This window comes from Mesoplodon bidens (genome assembly GCF_964165515.1).
Source record: "Mesoplodon bidens genome assembly, chromosome: 2".
Lineage (NCBI taxonomy): Eukaryota > Metazoa > Chordata > Mammalia > Artiodactyla > Ziphiidae > Mesoplodon > Mesoplodon bidens.
The window spans coordinates 47525522-47540543 of NC_138177.1; the positions used below are offsets into that span (position 1 = coordinate 47525522).

General features: G+C 45.4%; 1 protein-coding gene across 2 annotated transcripts in view; it reads left to right on the forward strand.

The window, feature by feature from the left end:
* ATP2B4 (ATPase plasma membrane Ca2+ transporting 4) overlaps nt 1–5557 on the forward strand; it is a 92886-nt gene extending 87329 nt beyond the window's left edge. Inside the window, exon 21 of one of the 2 annotated variants that reach the window (XM_081224289.1) lies at nt 794–5557. In XM_081224289.1, coding sequence (XP_081080415.1) covers nt 794–1108 — 315 coding nt within the window. In that variant the 3' untranslated portion in view covers nt 1109–5557. The remainder of the gene's footprint in view (nt 1–793) is intronic. The other variant, XM_081224290.1, reaches the window with a different exon arrangement.
* The last annotated feature ends 9465 nt before the right edge of the window (nt 5558–15022 follow it).

A 15022-nucleotide genomic window follows, 5' to 3' on the forward strand; every position in this document is an offset into this window, starting at 1 on the left:
AGGGGGAGGCATCTTTTGATGCCTGTATTCATTCACCTCTTCCAGGGGAGGGACTGAAGGAATGGAGTTCTACTTTCTTTGGGGGAAGAGGACATGGTGGAGGCTGTGGAATATAAATATATGCATGTTTCCTGACGGAAAGAGCAATTATTAAATTGGAGAGTATAAGAGTTTTCATTTCTTGCATGCTGCTGACACAAATGAAGATTGGTTTGTCTGCCTTGCTGAATGGTATTCATGGTCACTTATCACCCAAAGTGTATTGCGTGTGAATTGATATGTGTTTGGCTCTTTGAGGGTGTTAAACAGATAACTAAACTTCAGTGTGTAATTTTCCATTCCACATTCACAAAATGTTTGGCTTCAACACAAAAATCCACATGTCTGAATTATCTTTTAAGTTCGGCTATTAATTTGCACCTAGTTCCAACGTCCTTGCCCTCCATCCAAAAGAACTAATGAATCTTTTTGTTTCCTGTTTCATTTTAAGAGTGGATTGTTTGGGAATGCTAACTTTGCTTTGGGTTTTCTGCTTTTTTTTATGCAGCTTTTGAAATATTCCAGTTGTTTGCCATTACTCACTCTCCCCACCCCACCTCAGTGCTTGAAATTTGAGCCACGTGATGTTTCTAGTGTTTCATGATCTCCTCTCATACGTTTGGTGTTGGTTGTTGAGCAGTAGTGTTCTGTAGTTTGAGTTTTGTTTCTGTCCTCAAACCCCCCAGTTCCTTGTTCTACTAACCAATTCTCGCCTCCGTATTTTCTCATCCTCCTTTTCCTTCCCCTGGTGTAGATCAAAGTGGTCAAAGCATTCCATAGTTCCCTCCATGAAAGCATTCAGAAACCCAAGAACCAAAACTCCATCCACAACTTCATGACCCACCCTGAATTCGCCATAGATGAGGAGGGGCCACGAACACCACTCCTGGATGAGCAAGAAGAGGAAAATTTTGAAAAGGTCTCTAAGCCTGGGACTAGGATGCTCCCGTCGGATGGTGAGGTCACTCCACAAGCCAACAAAAACAACAATGCAGTGGATTGCTGCCAGGTGCAAATTGTTGCCTGCCACTCAGACAGCCCTCTACACAGCCTGGAGACATCAGTTTGAACTTCATTCTCTGACTCCCATTCCTGCTTTCCCTATTTCCCTTTTCATCTACCCCGTCACTAAGGGGATGATGGGACTTTTCACTGTCATGTCAGCTGCTCCCAAGTATGTGTGAACCCCCACCTGGCCGTGAAGAGGCAAGAGCACAGACCTACGAGGACTTCAGCTGAAACCTGAGTTGGGGTTTGTAGCAGGACCCAGTTAGACCCCAGGCAAGTAATGAATGGTAGATCTACTCCTTGCCTGTATCAGTTGTCATTTTTAAAGAAATGACAAGAATCCTTTTGGCATTTACTCCAACCCAAATTCTTACCAGTATTCATACCTGTGTCATCCATCTCCTCACTTCTAGATTTTTACCCTATGAGCCTGTGCTGTTTACCAGCTCAGTTAAAAGTTCAGAGTGACAAATATCCTCAAATGAAATGTGTGGAGGTAAGAATGGAAGGTACAGAATCAGCCTATAGAGTGATTGTTTTCAAACAATTTTTCCATTTTGAAAACTTATACCTAAAGCCCTTTACCTCTTTCTGCCCTTCCAGTCAAGCCTCCCCATGGTCTCTTGGTCTTTTGTGACCATTGTCTTCCTTAGCTTCACTAATTTTTTTTTTTTAAGTTGTGATGATTAGAAAATAGAAAGGACATGGATGAGTTAAGTCGACTTTGACCATTCTCCTTTCTGGCCCCAGTGGAGCCCTTGATTTAGTTCTAGAGGCAGATAGGTTTCTTTGTTAACCGCGTCCTTTGTAAGCAATTGAGAGCTGGTAAGAATATATTCCTGTTGTTGCCAGGTTATCTACTTCTAAACTGCCATCTTGTCAGGTGTGTGTGGTTTCTAAGTGCCAGGGAGATCAGCATTGACGTGAAGCTTGCATATATGCGGTTTGTAGTTTTTACCTGAAGCCTGAGCTTTCTCCTGTTCCTAAAGTGGTGGCAAAGGAATGAATTAAGAATGACCTTGCCTCCTAACTGGACTTGGAAAACAGACCATCAAAGTCAACTCTGTGGAGTCCTCCTCGGGGTGACCACTACTGCTTTCAAAGCCATCCACCAAGGCTCTTCCAGGGCAGGACCTGATTGTTGGGAGAGTGAGTATTGAGCAGCCTTGGGAGAGGCCAAAGTGCCATTCCAGCAGCATCTGAGCAAACCTTCCTCTCAGAAACCAGAAACCTTGAGCTTAGGTGGCTGGGGACCAGCTTTGACATGCCCTTTAGTTTTCTAATTCTACTCTTTGCCATGTCCGTCAACATCAGTCTCTGATAAGGCCCCAGCCTTTCTCAAATATTCTGATTTTTTTTTTTTTTTTTTTTTTTTTTGCTGTACGCGGGCCTCTCACTGCTGTGGCCTCTCCCGCTGCAGAGCACAGGCTCCGGACGCGCAGGCCCAGCAGCCATGGCTCACGGGCCCAGCCGCTCCGCGGCATGTGGGATCCTCCCGGACCGGGGCACGAACCCGTGTCCCCTGCATCAGCAGGCGGACTCCCAACCACTGCGCCACCAGGGAAGCCCCCTCAAATATTCTGATTTTGAAAACATGTATCCAAAGTGGGACGCTTCATTGACGCTTTGCCGACTTAAAGGAGCAAAAGACCCACCCTGAAAAGCTCCCCTCCTTCCACCCTCCCTCTTGCACACCCCACTCAAGCCCCCTCCAGAATGTGCTCAGTGCTGCACAGTTAAGCCCTGTGCCTTCTCTCCCTGAACACTGCCCAAAGCGTCCCCTTCCCACCTGTCTCTCAGGAGCCAGGGACTTGGCTAGGAGATTTGTTAAGTGTTCCTTAATGCAACAGGGTGGAGCCGCGTTTGCAGGATCTCCATTTCTGTCCCTACCATGCTGCTGTAAGCTCTTCCGTGTAGGGGTCAACTCATGTCTGCCAATTCCCATCTCCCACTGGGTAAATGAAGCCTACCCCCTCTTTCTAGAGTGACGGGAGTAGGGAGAAGGGGCTTGAGGCTGTTAGGAACTGCCAAATTTCCATTTGGGAGTCAGGTGACCCGAACCTATCCTCTCTGGCCTTTTCTTCTGGATCCCTCCTCCCTCACCCTTTCACCTGAGCTGCCCTAGGAAGGAAGAACAAAGAAACAGTATCCCCTGCACATCCCTATTACTACATCAGCTACCAGATCTGATTTTGGTTTTGTAAAGGTTACATGTTTCAGTGATCTTTTCTCTGTCTTCAGTACTAATGGGGGAAAAAATAGCTCACCCAAGGCGTTAGGTGTTCACATATATATTTATTAAGTACAGTGGAAGATTTAGTTCTGTCTAGTCTTTTTATTACCTCAGATCAGTTTTTAAAACAAACTTTGGAGGCTATTTTATCATTCCTGCTCCCAAAAGACTCTCATGGTGCCTGACAGGTTACTCATGAGGGCTGGTGTCTACTTGTTTAAAGTCAATGGGGATTTTGTGTGTATTCTAGTTTCCATAGTAGGAGAGAAAATATAGAAATATTATGCAAAAGAATATAGTTTTCTTTAGATGAGAAACTGTTATTTTTTGAGTCAGCCATATGTATTTTGTTTAAAGGATTTAAAATAAAGCGCTGTCATGTAACCCTGTGGAAGGGAGCACATAACCAGCTGTTAGACATGGCAGGTGACTTATAGTATATTTGCAATCGGTTTTGAAACCAATGCACCAAACTTCCTTTCTCCAAACAGCCATCTTTATACTTAGGGGAAAAAAATTTGTTGGGTTCTAGAATGTTTTTAATATAAATTTGTTGATATGGAATTAAGTTTAAGTGTTTATGTGCATATATTTTTTATATAATTTTTTTTCCTGTTCGGTTTCAGTGATCCAACTGACAGTGAATAAATATGGCATAAGTTAATAAAGCTTTCCCCCAAAATGGTGCTTTGGATTTGAAAAGGGTCTGATGGGGAAAAGGGGGAAATATTATCCTAGATTCCTCTCTTGATAAACCTAGAAGAGTGGGCAGTGGATTACGGATGGGAAGGAAGGCATCCAGGAAGAAGGGGCAGCCAGCAGGAAATGAGTGTGCACCCCCATGGAAATGGGTACCAGGAGCTAGTGATCAGGATCAGGGACCTCAGATAGATTTATATTTCTTGAAGAACAGCTGGCAGAGTGGTACCCAAGACACTGGGCTGCAAGGATACTCTCTCTGATTTGGGGTTTGCATTGTTTATGGTTCTTTTCACCTCCTGTTTCCCCTGGAGTTTTCCATTAGCGACTTTTTGTGCAAGGATTTGATCTGAGGCTTCCTTCCCTCCCCTAGAAAAGTTTCACGTAATATATTAGTTGGGAGGTAGAGCTCTAAGTGGAAAAATAAAGGCTGGTTCTAGCCTGGGTGACAGTCTTGACTAGATCCTTCCCACAGGTGCCCTCTGCCCTCTGAAATGACTCTCCATCTCTAAAGGTTGTAGAGAGACCACCGAGAAATCCCGCCAGCACTTGTGAGTTCTTTAGAGTTTGTGTTCCTTCTTCCCGTTGAGCTCCAGAGGGGGGAGTCTGCACACTTAAATCTGAGTGATGACCTTACTGCCCAAAACCAGAGGGGTGTGGCAAGCTCACATGTGCCCTGAAACCTCTGAACACGTCACTTCCTTTCTTTCCTCCTTTCACTGCCTAGTGATTGAAGCAGCCCATGATGCCATCACGAAGTGTGTACTTCCTCACTCTTCCTCACTCTCCGTATCTGAGGACCACCCCACTACTGTGGTGGGGGTGGGGCACTTATAATTGTCTGCTCTTCTTAAGCCATTCCAGGCTCTTCCTCAGAAAAGACCAGACACCCTTCCATTTAGCTCAGTGCTGTCCTTTACCTTCCCAGCCCTGCTGTTGGGCCTGCTTTCCCCTTTCCTCCTGATTAGGAGAGATGGAGGGAAGTGAGCTCCCCATGACTGAATTGGCCTTTCGTTCATGTTTCTCACCATATGTATATATGCCGTATGTGAATATGCCATATATATGTGCCAACAAATCTATCTGTGTTGTTCTTTTCAAATCAGCAGATAGGAATTTTGAGTTTCTTCTTTTTTTTTTTTTTTTTTTTCAGTAACTAGTATAACAGGCACTGGTATTTTTGTATAAAAGGAAAAAAAACAAAACAAAAGATTGACTATTGTGATCTGCATGACATAAACAAACAAATGGTGATATCAAAGCAATGTGTACCCCAGTGTGTGTTGCCGTAATCTGCAGTTCAGCTAAACCATGCACCCAATCTGTATTTGCATTTTGATATTATTTAAGCTCTCTGTACAATATTTTGCATGTATTTATAGGGTTCTTAGAAAAAAAAAAGCTATAAACTGGCAAATCTGAAATTCAAATATGTTGTTCCATTGAGAAAGGAAGAATAGAAGGGGAGTTTTAAAAGAAGGAAAAAAAAGGATAATTTTTTTGGAACCAATAAAGCTGTTGCTGATGAGCAGAAACCAAACTGTTGCACACTGAGAATAAAAACCCATGCCCACTTGAGACTGTGCTGTGCTCAATGTGTATCCACTTTTGGGTAATGTCAATGGTTGTCAGAGTTGAGAAGGGGTCTGCCACGGCTACATGGAGAGCTTACCTGTGCAAGCCCAGAACTTAGCCTGTCACTGGACCCTGACATGCTTCTCTGCCAATGCTTGCCTCTGGTGACTCGCAGCCCTGGTTGCCAGTTTCATTCCCTTGGAGTATGAGCTTTGCTCTGCCCACCTTGGTTAGAATCTGCAGTCAGAGAACTGTGAAGCTGAAGCTTTTTAAGAAAGGATGAGTTTGGAAGGATGAAAAAGAGTCAGGCTTGGCAGTCCTTTCTTTCTTTTCTTTGTTTTATTTTTTTTGTTTTTAACAAAACGCCTATCGGGAAAATTAGTTTCCTGTATAGCAGCTATTCCCTATCTTTCTTCTGGGCTTCTCCAGTTCCCACCTTCCCAAAGGTTTTTGGGGAGGTTGGGAGTTTGTTTGTTGTTTGTTTTAGCTGCTCCATTCACTGGGTCTCTAGCATGCCTAATAGTAGGCCTTAGTTTCAGGTCAAAACAGCTTCCTGGCAGGTCCTTTAAGTTCTGAGCTCTCATATCTGAGAACACAGAACTCCTTCCAGCAACTCTCATCCAGGCACACAATCAAGTTCCCTTCTCTCTTTTAAGACAGCAAGGAGGATTTCCCTGGTGGTGCAGTGGTTAAGAATCCACCTGCCAGTGCAGGGGACACGGGTTCAATCCCTGGTCCGGGAAGATCCCACATGCCGCAGAGCAACTAAGCCCATGCGCCACAACTACTGAGCCTGTACTCTAGAGCCCCTGCTCCGCAACAAAGAGAAGCTACCACAATAAGCCCACACGCCACAACGAAGACCCAACACAGCCGAAAATAAATTTAAAAATAAATAAATTTTTTAAAAAATAAAATAAATAAATAGAACGGCAAGGAAGCAAAGGACTTTGTCAGCTCCCCAAGGTATTTTAGGAAAAGTATGATGTTGAAGAATAGCCCAACTCTCCTGGCTGTTTGAACAGCCTGGTTCCAAAGGAGGAACGAGCCCTTGAAAGAGCCTTCTGTAGTGAGAAGTCTTATCCCCACTTTTCCTGCCTGTCCCAGGTTGTTCTCCACAGGCACAGCCACACTGCCCTAGTTTCTTTGAAACATGTTGGGGAGAAAATAATTAATAACCAACCAACCAAACGGGCTGGGACTTATTTGATAACAAATCTTTCACAAAACAGAAATAAAGTCTCTTTCTTTCCACTGTAGCTTCCATCCCAAATACCCTTGCTTAAAAGGGGTGCAAAATACACAAAATACACACACCCGCACACACACACATACTACTAGAGTTCTTTCTAAAGCTTGGCCCTATATTTCCCCTCTTACTCTCACCTTGTCTTCGTTGGGCCCTAGAACTGTGCCTCTCTGCTACGCCAAACAGGATCTTTTTTTTTTTTTTTTAATTTATTTTTTGGCTGCATTGGGTCTTCACTGCTGCACGCGGGCTTTCTCTAGTTGTGGCGAGCGAAGGCTACTCTTCATTGCGGCGCATGGGCTTCTCATTGCGGTGGCTTCTCTTGTGTAGTACGGGCTCTAGGCACATGGGCTTCAGTAGTTGTGGCACGCAGGCTCAGTAGTTGTGGCTCACAGGCTCTAGAGCACAGGCTCAGTAGTTGTGGCTCATGGGCTTAGTTGCTCCACGGCATGTGGGATCTTCCCGAACCAGGGATCGAACCCATGTCCCCTGCATTGGCAGGCGGATTCTTAACCACTGCACCACCAGAGAAGTCCACCAAACAGGATCTTAAGGATCCATACCTCCTAACCCCAGTGTGTGGTGAGGCATGAAGAAGAGCTACAAAGTAGCTTTCTGGCAGAGACCAGAGTTTCCTAAGACATTGGTCTCATGGGGTGTAAAGCCAGCTCAGCTCCTTAGGCCTAAATTACCATATGGAAAAAAAGCATGCTCTTTCCTTCCATCTTTTCCCTACCCCCGCTTCTAAAAAAAGTAGTTTCTTTGCCCTCCGTCTTTAATAATGGCTTGTGAATCTCCTCTTTCTTAGCTACCATATCCTCTCCCTGTGTTCATCGGGTTTGTTTGAAACTCTCCATCAAGACTGACTGATTCCCCCACCCCCAAGTATATACACACAACTAGGAACTCCCTGGCTTAAACTCTGGGCAAATCCAAGGATTACTCACTGGATTTGAGTGAGTAAGCTGGTTACCAACCAGTTTGCTGGTTACCAACCCCTGACCTGGGTCTCTTAGGGCATGGCCTCCATGTCACTGCAAGCAGGATAAAAATGCTATGTCCTTTACCAGCAAACTTTGAAACCCTGTTGTAAATAAAACACACCTATTACTATCTCTGTGTTATGTTGTTAACATCCAGTTGTCCCCACCATGAACCTAAGCCCCGAGAAGTAATAACTAGCTAGATTCATAGACCAGAATACTTTTAGCCTTGACTCTTAGCCTTTTAGGCAGTGACTTCTGGGTTCTGGGCTTGCCCATATCTTGTTGGAACTAATCTTCTCTGAAATTTATTTCAAAGAACACCTCCCAATCCTCAGAAAATACACACATAGAAGGGAGTGGTCTCTTTGGAATGTCCTCCCAGTGTCACCTCCTGGGATGCTGGTGTCAAAACCAAAATGCCACTTCACACTTACTTACAATGAGAATTTAAATGACCCACGTATTTGGAAACCCAAATTATAATCAGAAGTTTAACTGATGCTCATGAAGTACTTGAGCTGTCTGAGTGGCTGGCGCCATCACACTCAGAGCCAGTTGCATCGTTCCCTAGTCGGACAGACCTGGCCCCTGAGTTCAGGCTCAGGCCCCACTTGGTTTCTCAGATGTCCCCTGTACTAATGGCCATGCAGACCATCCTCCAAACAGCACAGTTGATTAGGTTAAGTTTCTTGTTTTAATTCCAGATCTTCACATCCTGGCCTTATTTAAAGCAAATATAGGGAATTCCCTGGCAGTCCAGTGGTTAGGACTCCATGCTTTCACTGCCGATGGCGTGGGTTCAGTCCCTGGTCGGGGAACTAAGATCTCACAAGCCGCTTGGTGTGGTCAAAACAATTAAATTTAAAAAATAAAGTAAATATACATGAAAACTTTTGAAAGAGAACGTGAAGGTGAGGAGGGAAGGTCTGGAAACTAGTGATTGCCTTCAGCCATGGTTATCCAAACCCTTCATTTGAGTCAAGCATTCCTGCACCTTTTGCATTAAACCTTTGAATTGAAACTCTGCTAATCAGGTAGGAGAGAAAAGGGGTTTGAATATTTTTCTGCTCACCCTTTGGTGGAGGAGCTTAAACAGAAAAATTAGATAGAGTAAAATCCTGATGTGACGTCTGCTTCTTGACTGGCTTGATTTTCCATCTCTACGATGAGAAAATGGAACTACATCAATCATTTTCCAGTTACACTTTGAAGACCTGAAAGGGATTCCTCAGCGATGATTCAGAGCCCACAATGTTCGTTTTTTCTTTTTTTTAAGTGTTTGGCTTCCAGGTCAGCTGTAGCTTTAAAAAATGACTTAAAAGCACTATGAACTAGCCATCTCTAAGGTCCCCTGGCTCTGGAATGCTAAGGTTCTAATTAACAAATCAAATAATCAGTGCTGAAATGATCCAAACTTAGGTGACAGTGTCACAAGTTGTGTGATTAAACACACAAGCAAACGTAATTAGGTTCTTGTCTTCATTGTCTCCCATTATAATTATCAATGTAAGCATAAATAATATAGAGTAAAACTTAGTGATTATAGTCCATTCTGCTGAGATTGTTATCTGGCTGTTCTGCTTTGGAATTTGCTGTGAAGAAGAACAGTAGTTCGGAAATCCAGAGATCTAACCCAATGGAATGTCATAAAATTAGAGGAGCAAAGTGGCTCATTTGAGCTTTGGTGGAAAGAGCTGGCCTGGGAATTAGAAGGCCTGTGTTATAGTCCCAACCCTGCTGCTAATTGGCTGTGTGACCTAAGGGTCTCTCCAACTCTGACACTCTTTCTCGCTCTGGTGTCTAAAATTGCTATTAATAACCATAAGAGAATGTCTAGATGGTGTTTCTCCATTGCTTTATCTTCCCTGAAATGTGGCATTGTGTGTGCATTGAGCACTACTGCATACTGGGACAGTACCTGCAGGCTTCACTTGGGACTCAGCCACTCACACCTTCAACAAAGACAAATTGTTCCATAGCCCTTAAAGTACAAGAAATCTGTTTCTCTTCTTTTCTAAATCAAGTCAAATCTAGCACCAAACTAGCTAGCACTGGCCAAGATCTGTGAGAGGCCTCTGCTAGTCATTTTTTATGGTCTCATCTCCTCCACTTGAATATTGGTCCACTCATTCATTCATCAAGTATTTATTATGCCAGGCACCAATGTATGCACTGGGGATACAACAGGGAACAAAACAAAGACCCTGACCTTTTTGAATTTAGTCTTGTGAAGAGAGACAAAACAAACAAGTAAATACAGAGCATATGGAATGGTAACAAGGACCAAGGAGAAAAGTAAAGTGGTGTAAGGAAAATAGGGAGCACAGGGCATGAGGGTTGCTCTTTTGTAGAGTGGTCAGGGAAGCCCTCTCTGACAAAGAAGACTGTGAAGAGAAGTGAAGGAAGTAAAAGGGTGAGCTAGGTAAATATGGAGAGGAAAGAGATTCAAAACAAAGGGCATAGCAAGTGCAAAGGCCCTGAGGCAGGTGCTCTTGCTTTGTTTGAAGACATGCAGGGAAGCCAGGATTGGCACTGAGTGACCAAGTGGGAAAGTGAAGAGATAAGTTCGGAGATGGAGGGCTGGAAGTGGACGCAAGAACCTATAAGCCAGTATAAGTTTGGCTTTCATGAAACAGGAATTCATTGGAGGGTTTTAACTGAGGATTCCAATGATCTATCTTACAGTTTAAGGGGATCACTTTGGCTATTGTGTGGCTGCAGTCAAGGGAAAATGGAAGGACAGTAATGCAGCTTTAGCTAGCACACATGCCACACATGGGCCTAGGCTAATACTAAGGGATACAGGTAAATTCAAGCCTCACTGTCATGCTGTTGTCCTATGACACACAAAATAGTGAAAAGAAAATGCTTGTTCAGAAAAATTAAGATATATTGCTTGCCACCCCAGCTTGTTCAGGATGCCCTAGTTAATGAAATGATTGAAATATTTTATTCACTCACACAAGAAGGAAACAAAGAAAACCATCTTGACCTGTGCCTTCCCCATTCCAGCTTCCCAATCCTGTTGTCATGCTGCTGCCTGGTCCCCAGGCAGGCCCTCTGCTCTCAGCACCTCCTCTGACCTACGCTGTGCTCTAATCTGATTCTTGATGTGACTACCCACCCTGCTCCCTCTGCTAAGGAGTCATCACCCTCCTGCCAGAGCCTCTCTGCCTGTATGGGCTCAGGGGATGGAAGCCAGGTCTCTCACAGCTCTGGGGCTGAGGGAAGACCGGGCTGTCAGCCTCACAGCTATCTATGCCCCGTGGCTCTCCAGCTGCCAGGACTCAGGGGGAGGCTGCCAAACGAAGAACTCCAGAAGGACCAAGCTGGCTGAGGTTGGCCTTCTCTCAGGACACCAAGCTTAAGGAAAGGGTTCGCTTTCCTGTCGGCAGTGCCAACCCGCCTCCTCCACTGGAGCTTAGCGGAGGGGACAGAAGCTATCCCCTAGTCTGGTCACACTCCTTGCTTCCAAATTCTCCTCGCTCTTCCCAAGGACCTTTGGTTGAGTGGGGCAGGGAGCAGAGAGGTGGAAGAAATATTTCTGTACTTTCTAAATCGTTTTGTCCTAATCCTGCTTTCTCACAACGTTAACTTAAAAGGAAGGTATTTGCTGCCTTTGTTCTGTTTCAGACATGCCTGGACTGGAGAAGGCCTCCAGGACACGAGCAAATGAGCGTAGAGGGGTGGGATTGCTGCCATTAAGGCTCCAGCTGTCATCCTGCTCCACTGTCCCAGCCCCCAGACCTTCAAAAACAAAGCCCGGCTGCAGTTGTCTTTCACACAGGGCAATTTTGGCATTTTGGGGGGCCCAGAAATACAAAAGCCACTGTTAACCCCTTCCTAGGACAAAGGAGACCCAACCCAGGACCTCAGGTTGCCCTTCCTGTGAGGTGTAGGGAGAGCAGTACAGAGATGGCTTTGTCCTTTGGCCCATTAGTGCACAGCAGGAAAAAGACGAGGACACTCATTTCTTTCTCAATATCTCACCCTGTTACACACTGAAGCCATAAATTCACAGCAGCAATAAGCACCTGAGAGAACTTCTCCAGTCAGGCACCATGCCAAATGCCAGAGATGTAATAAATTAAAACACAGTCTCTGCCCTGAGAGGGTTCAAAATCTACTTGGGGAGACACACATTTAAACAACTAATCCTAACAATTGAGAGGTGCTATTACACGTGGTGCCATGGAGACACAGAAGAGCAAGAATCCAGTTCCAGGTGCAAAGGGCTTCACAGAAGTGGTGATGCTTAGGGCACATTTTTTTAAATTACAATTTTATTTTTTATAAAAATGACACTTGATCTTTGCAAAAATTCAAACAATGGGTCCAAAAAAGAAAATAACAAAATACCTCAAGCCCCACAACCCAGAAATAACCAGTATAAACTCTTAAAATGTGATTTTATTGGAATTCTACAAGAGAAAAAGAATCTGCTGATAAAATGAAGGAACTAGTGCAAAGGCCTAGAGTCCGAAAGTAACAATGAGCTGGGTCTGCTTGGAGTACAGAGTGCCTGCAAGGGGGTGGCCATCCGAGACTGACCACGGCAGGAGAGCCGGGACAGCTTCTGTTTTATGTGCAAAGCCAGTGCCTGGTACTGTGCGGTGGGAGATGTCCCAGAGATATGTGCTTAAAGAATAAACGACCACGCAGAAGGTAGGCAGATTAAGCATCGAGAAAGGAAGAAAGGCCTGAGAGAGCAGTCCATTAAGTGTAAGGAAATGAGTCTCATGCATCAGGAGATGACATGATAATAGCGGCCCCATTTAATGAGCTGTTGCATAAGCCAAGTCCTAAGCCAAGCATTTTTCACTGTTCGTCCAATTAATTCTCACAACACCATTACCTAAACACTATTATTATCGTCACTTTGCATCCAAGGAAACAGCCAAAAAGATTAGAGGACCTGCCCGACATCACCCAGGTAGTAATTTAAGACCTGATACTCTTAACCCAGTGCTCTTTTTCCTGAGAGGATTCTGAAAGATTTTTGGTATTAGCAACAACGTTTAGCATGGAGCCCCGCCCCCTCAAAGGGCTTTGCTTGCTTGGATGCTTAAGTTGTCTATTTAAAACCAATTTTGGTTTTCTTTGTTGTTTTTTTGCGGTACGCGGGCCTCTCACCACTGTGGCCTCTCCCGTTGCGGAGCACAGGCTCCGGACGCTCAGGCTCAGCGGCCATGGCTCACGGGCCCAGCCGCTCCGCGGCAGGCGGGATCCTCCCGGACCAGGGCACAAACCCGTGTCCCCTGCATGGGCAGGCGGACTCTCAACCACTGCGCCACCAGAGAAGCCCTAAAACCAATCTTAATACTTTAGAATCATGTGTCACATTCAACCCCTCAAGTCATTAAGAGTGGTTAAAAGCCAACACTAGAGCAATCAGGTTTAAAACACATACCCTGTCACCCAGGAGTGAGTAGTTTTCTTCCACTATCACGATGAATAACTTCAGGTATCTATTTTGTGTTTCGAGTGGTGGGTTTGATTGGTTTACGCACCATGGGGAGGGAAAGGAGAGCAGGGGAAAGTGATGCAGCCAGGGCCTGGAAACCCAGAGCTCACTCTGAAGCCTGGGAACTTTCTATGAGGAGGCTGTTTCACTCAAACGTGGGGGCAGGAGAAAATCAGAAGACTGGAGAGATTAGTCTGACTCAAGCAGACTGGGTAGATAAGATAACATGATAAGACCTTGAGATGATCACAGGCAGGGGAAGTTCTTGAAAAAAAAAATTTTTTTTTAAGTAGCTGTCAGTGTGCTGAGGTTTGGTTCTATCTGCACTTCCCATGTACCATCTTCCAAGTTCCCAGTCCACACACCATCCCCTATTGGCACCAATGGCTCCAGACAGGCCTGTAGAGCCCTCTCTCTTCCTTCGGTCCCAGCCACAAGTGTGATGCAGCAATGGATCTTCTTCCCCTGTGAGGAGTCCTAGTTCTTACTCAGACCCACCCAAAGGAGAGGCAGACAGAGACCCAGTTTCCAGCTCTAGAACCAGCTGCCTCTGAGTCATCTCTGCTTCCTCCCAGGTAAGGTTACTTGGAGGGAAGACAGCAAGGACCTGCACTGGCAGAGCCCAGGGGAGAGCTGGCCAGGGCCAACCTGCAGACCTTTCCCCTGGGGGCCCTCTGGGAGCCTGGACACAGGGCAGGCACTGACACCTCAGGGAAGCTGAGGCTTCAGTGTCCACTGGGATGACTTAAGAGAGAAGCATGTGGGACTTCCCTGGTGGCACAGTGGTTAAGAATCCACCTGCCGATTCAGGGGACACGGGTTCAAGCCCTGGTCCGGGAAGATCCCACATGCCGCAGAGCAACTAAGCCCGTGCGCCACAACTACTGAGCCTGCGCTCTAGAGCCTGTGCTCCACAACAAGAGAAGCCACCGCAATGAGAAGCCTGCACACTGCAACGAAGAGTAGCCCCCGCTCACCGCAACTAGAGAAAGCCTGTGCGCAGCAATGAAGACCCAACGCAGCCAAAAATAAATAAATAAAACAAATAAATTTATTTAAAAAAAAAGAGAGAGAGAGAGAAACATGTGATGAGGCACTGGCTGGCTTCCCTGCCATCCAGCTGGGAATCCATTTCCTTGTGGAAAGTGACATCAGAGGCTCTTCTTCACTAATAGTCTTAGTGGCCCCTTCTCCTTGGACTCTCCCAAGATGAAAGAGTGTCAGGAAATGCGTAAAAGGAAGAGGGGGAGAAAGCTAGAAAAAAAACTTCGAACAATCTTTGAAGGGACTTCCCTTGTGGCACAGTGATTAAGAATCCGCCTGCCAATCTTAACAAGAAAAGAAATGGTTCTGAAGAACCTAGGGGCAGGATAAGAATAAAGATGCAGACGTAGAGAATGGACTTGAGGACATGGGGAGGGGGAAGGGTAAGCTGGGACGAAGTGAGAGAGTGGCATGGACATATACACACTACCAAATGTAAAATAGATAGCTAGTGGGAAGCAGCTGCATAGCACAGGGGGATCAGCTCGGTGCTTTGTGACCACCTAGAGGGGTGGGAGGGAGACGCAAGAGGGAGGAGATATGGGGTTATATGTATATGTATAGCTGATTCACTTTGTTATAAAGCAGAAACTAACACACCACTGTAAAGCAATTATACTCCAATAAAGATGTTAAAAAAAAGAATCCTCCTGCCAGTGCAAGGGACACAGGTTCGATCCCTGGTTGGGGAAGATCCCACGTGTCGCGGAGCAACTAAGCCCGTG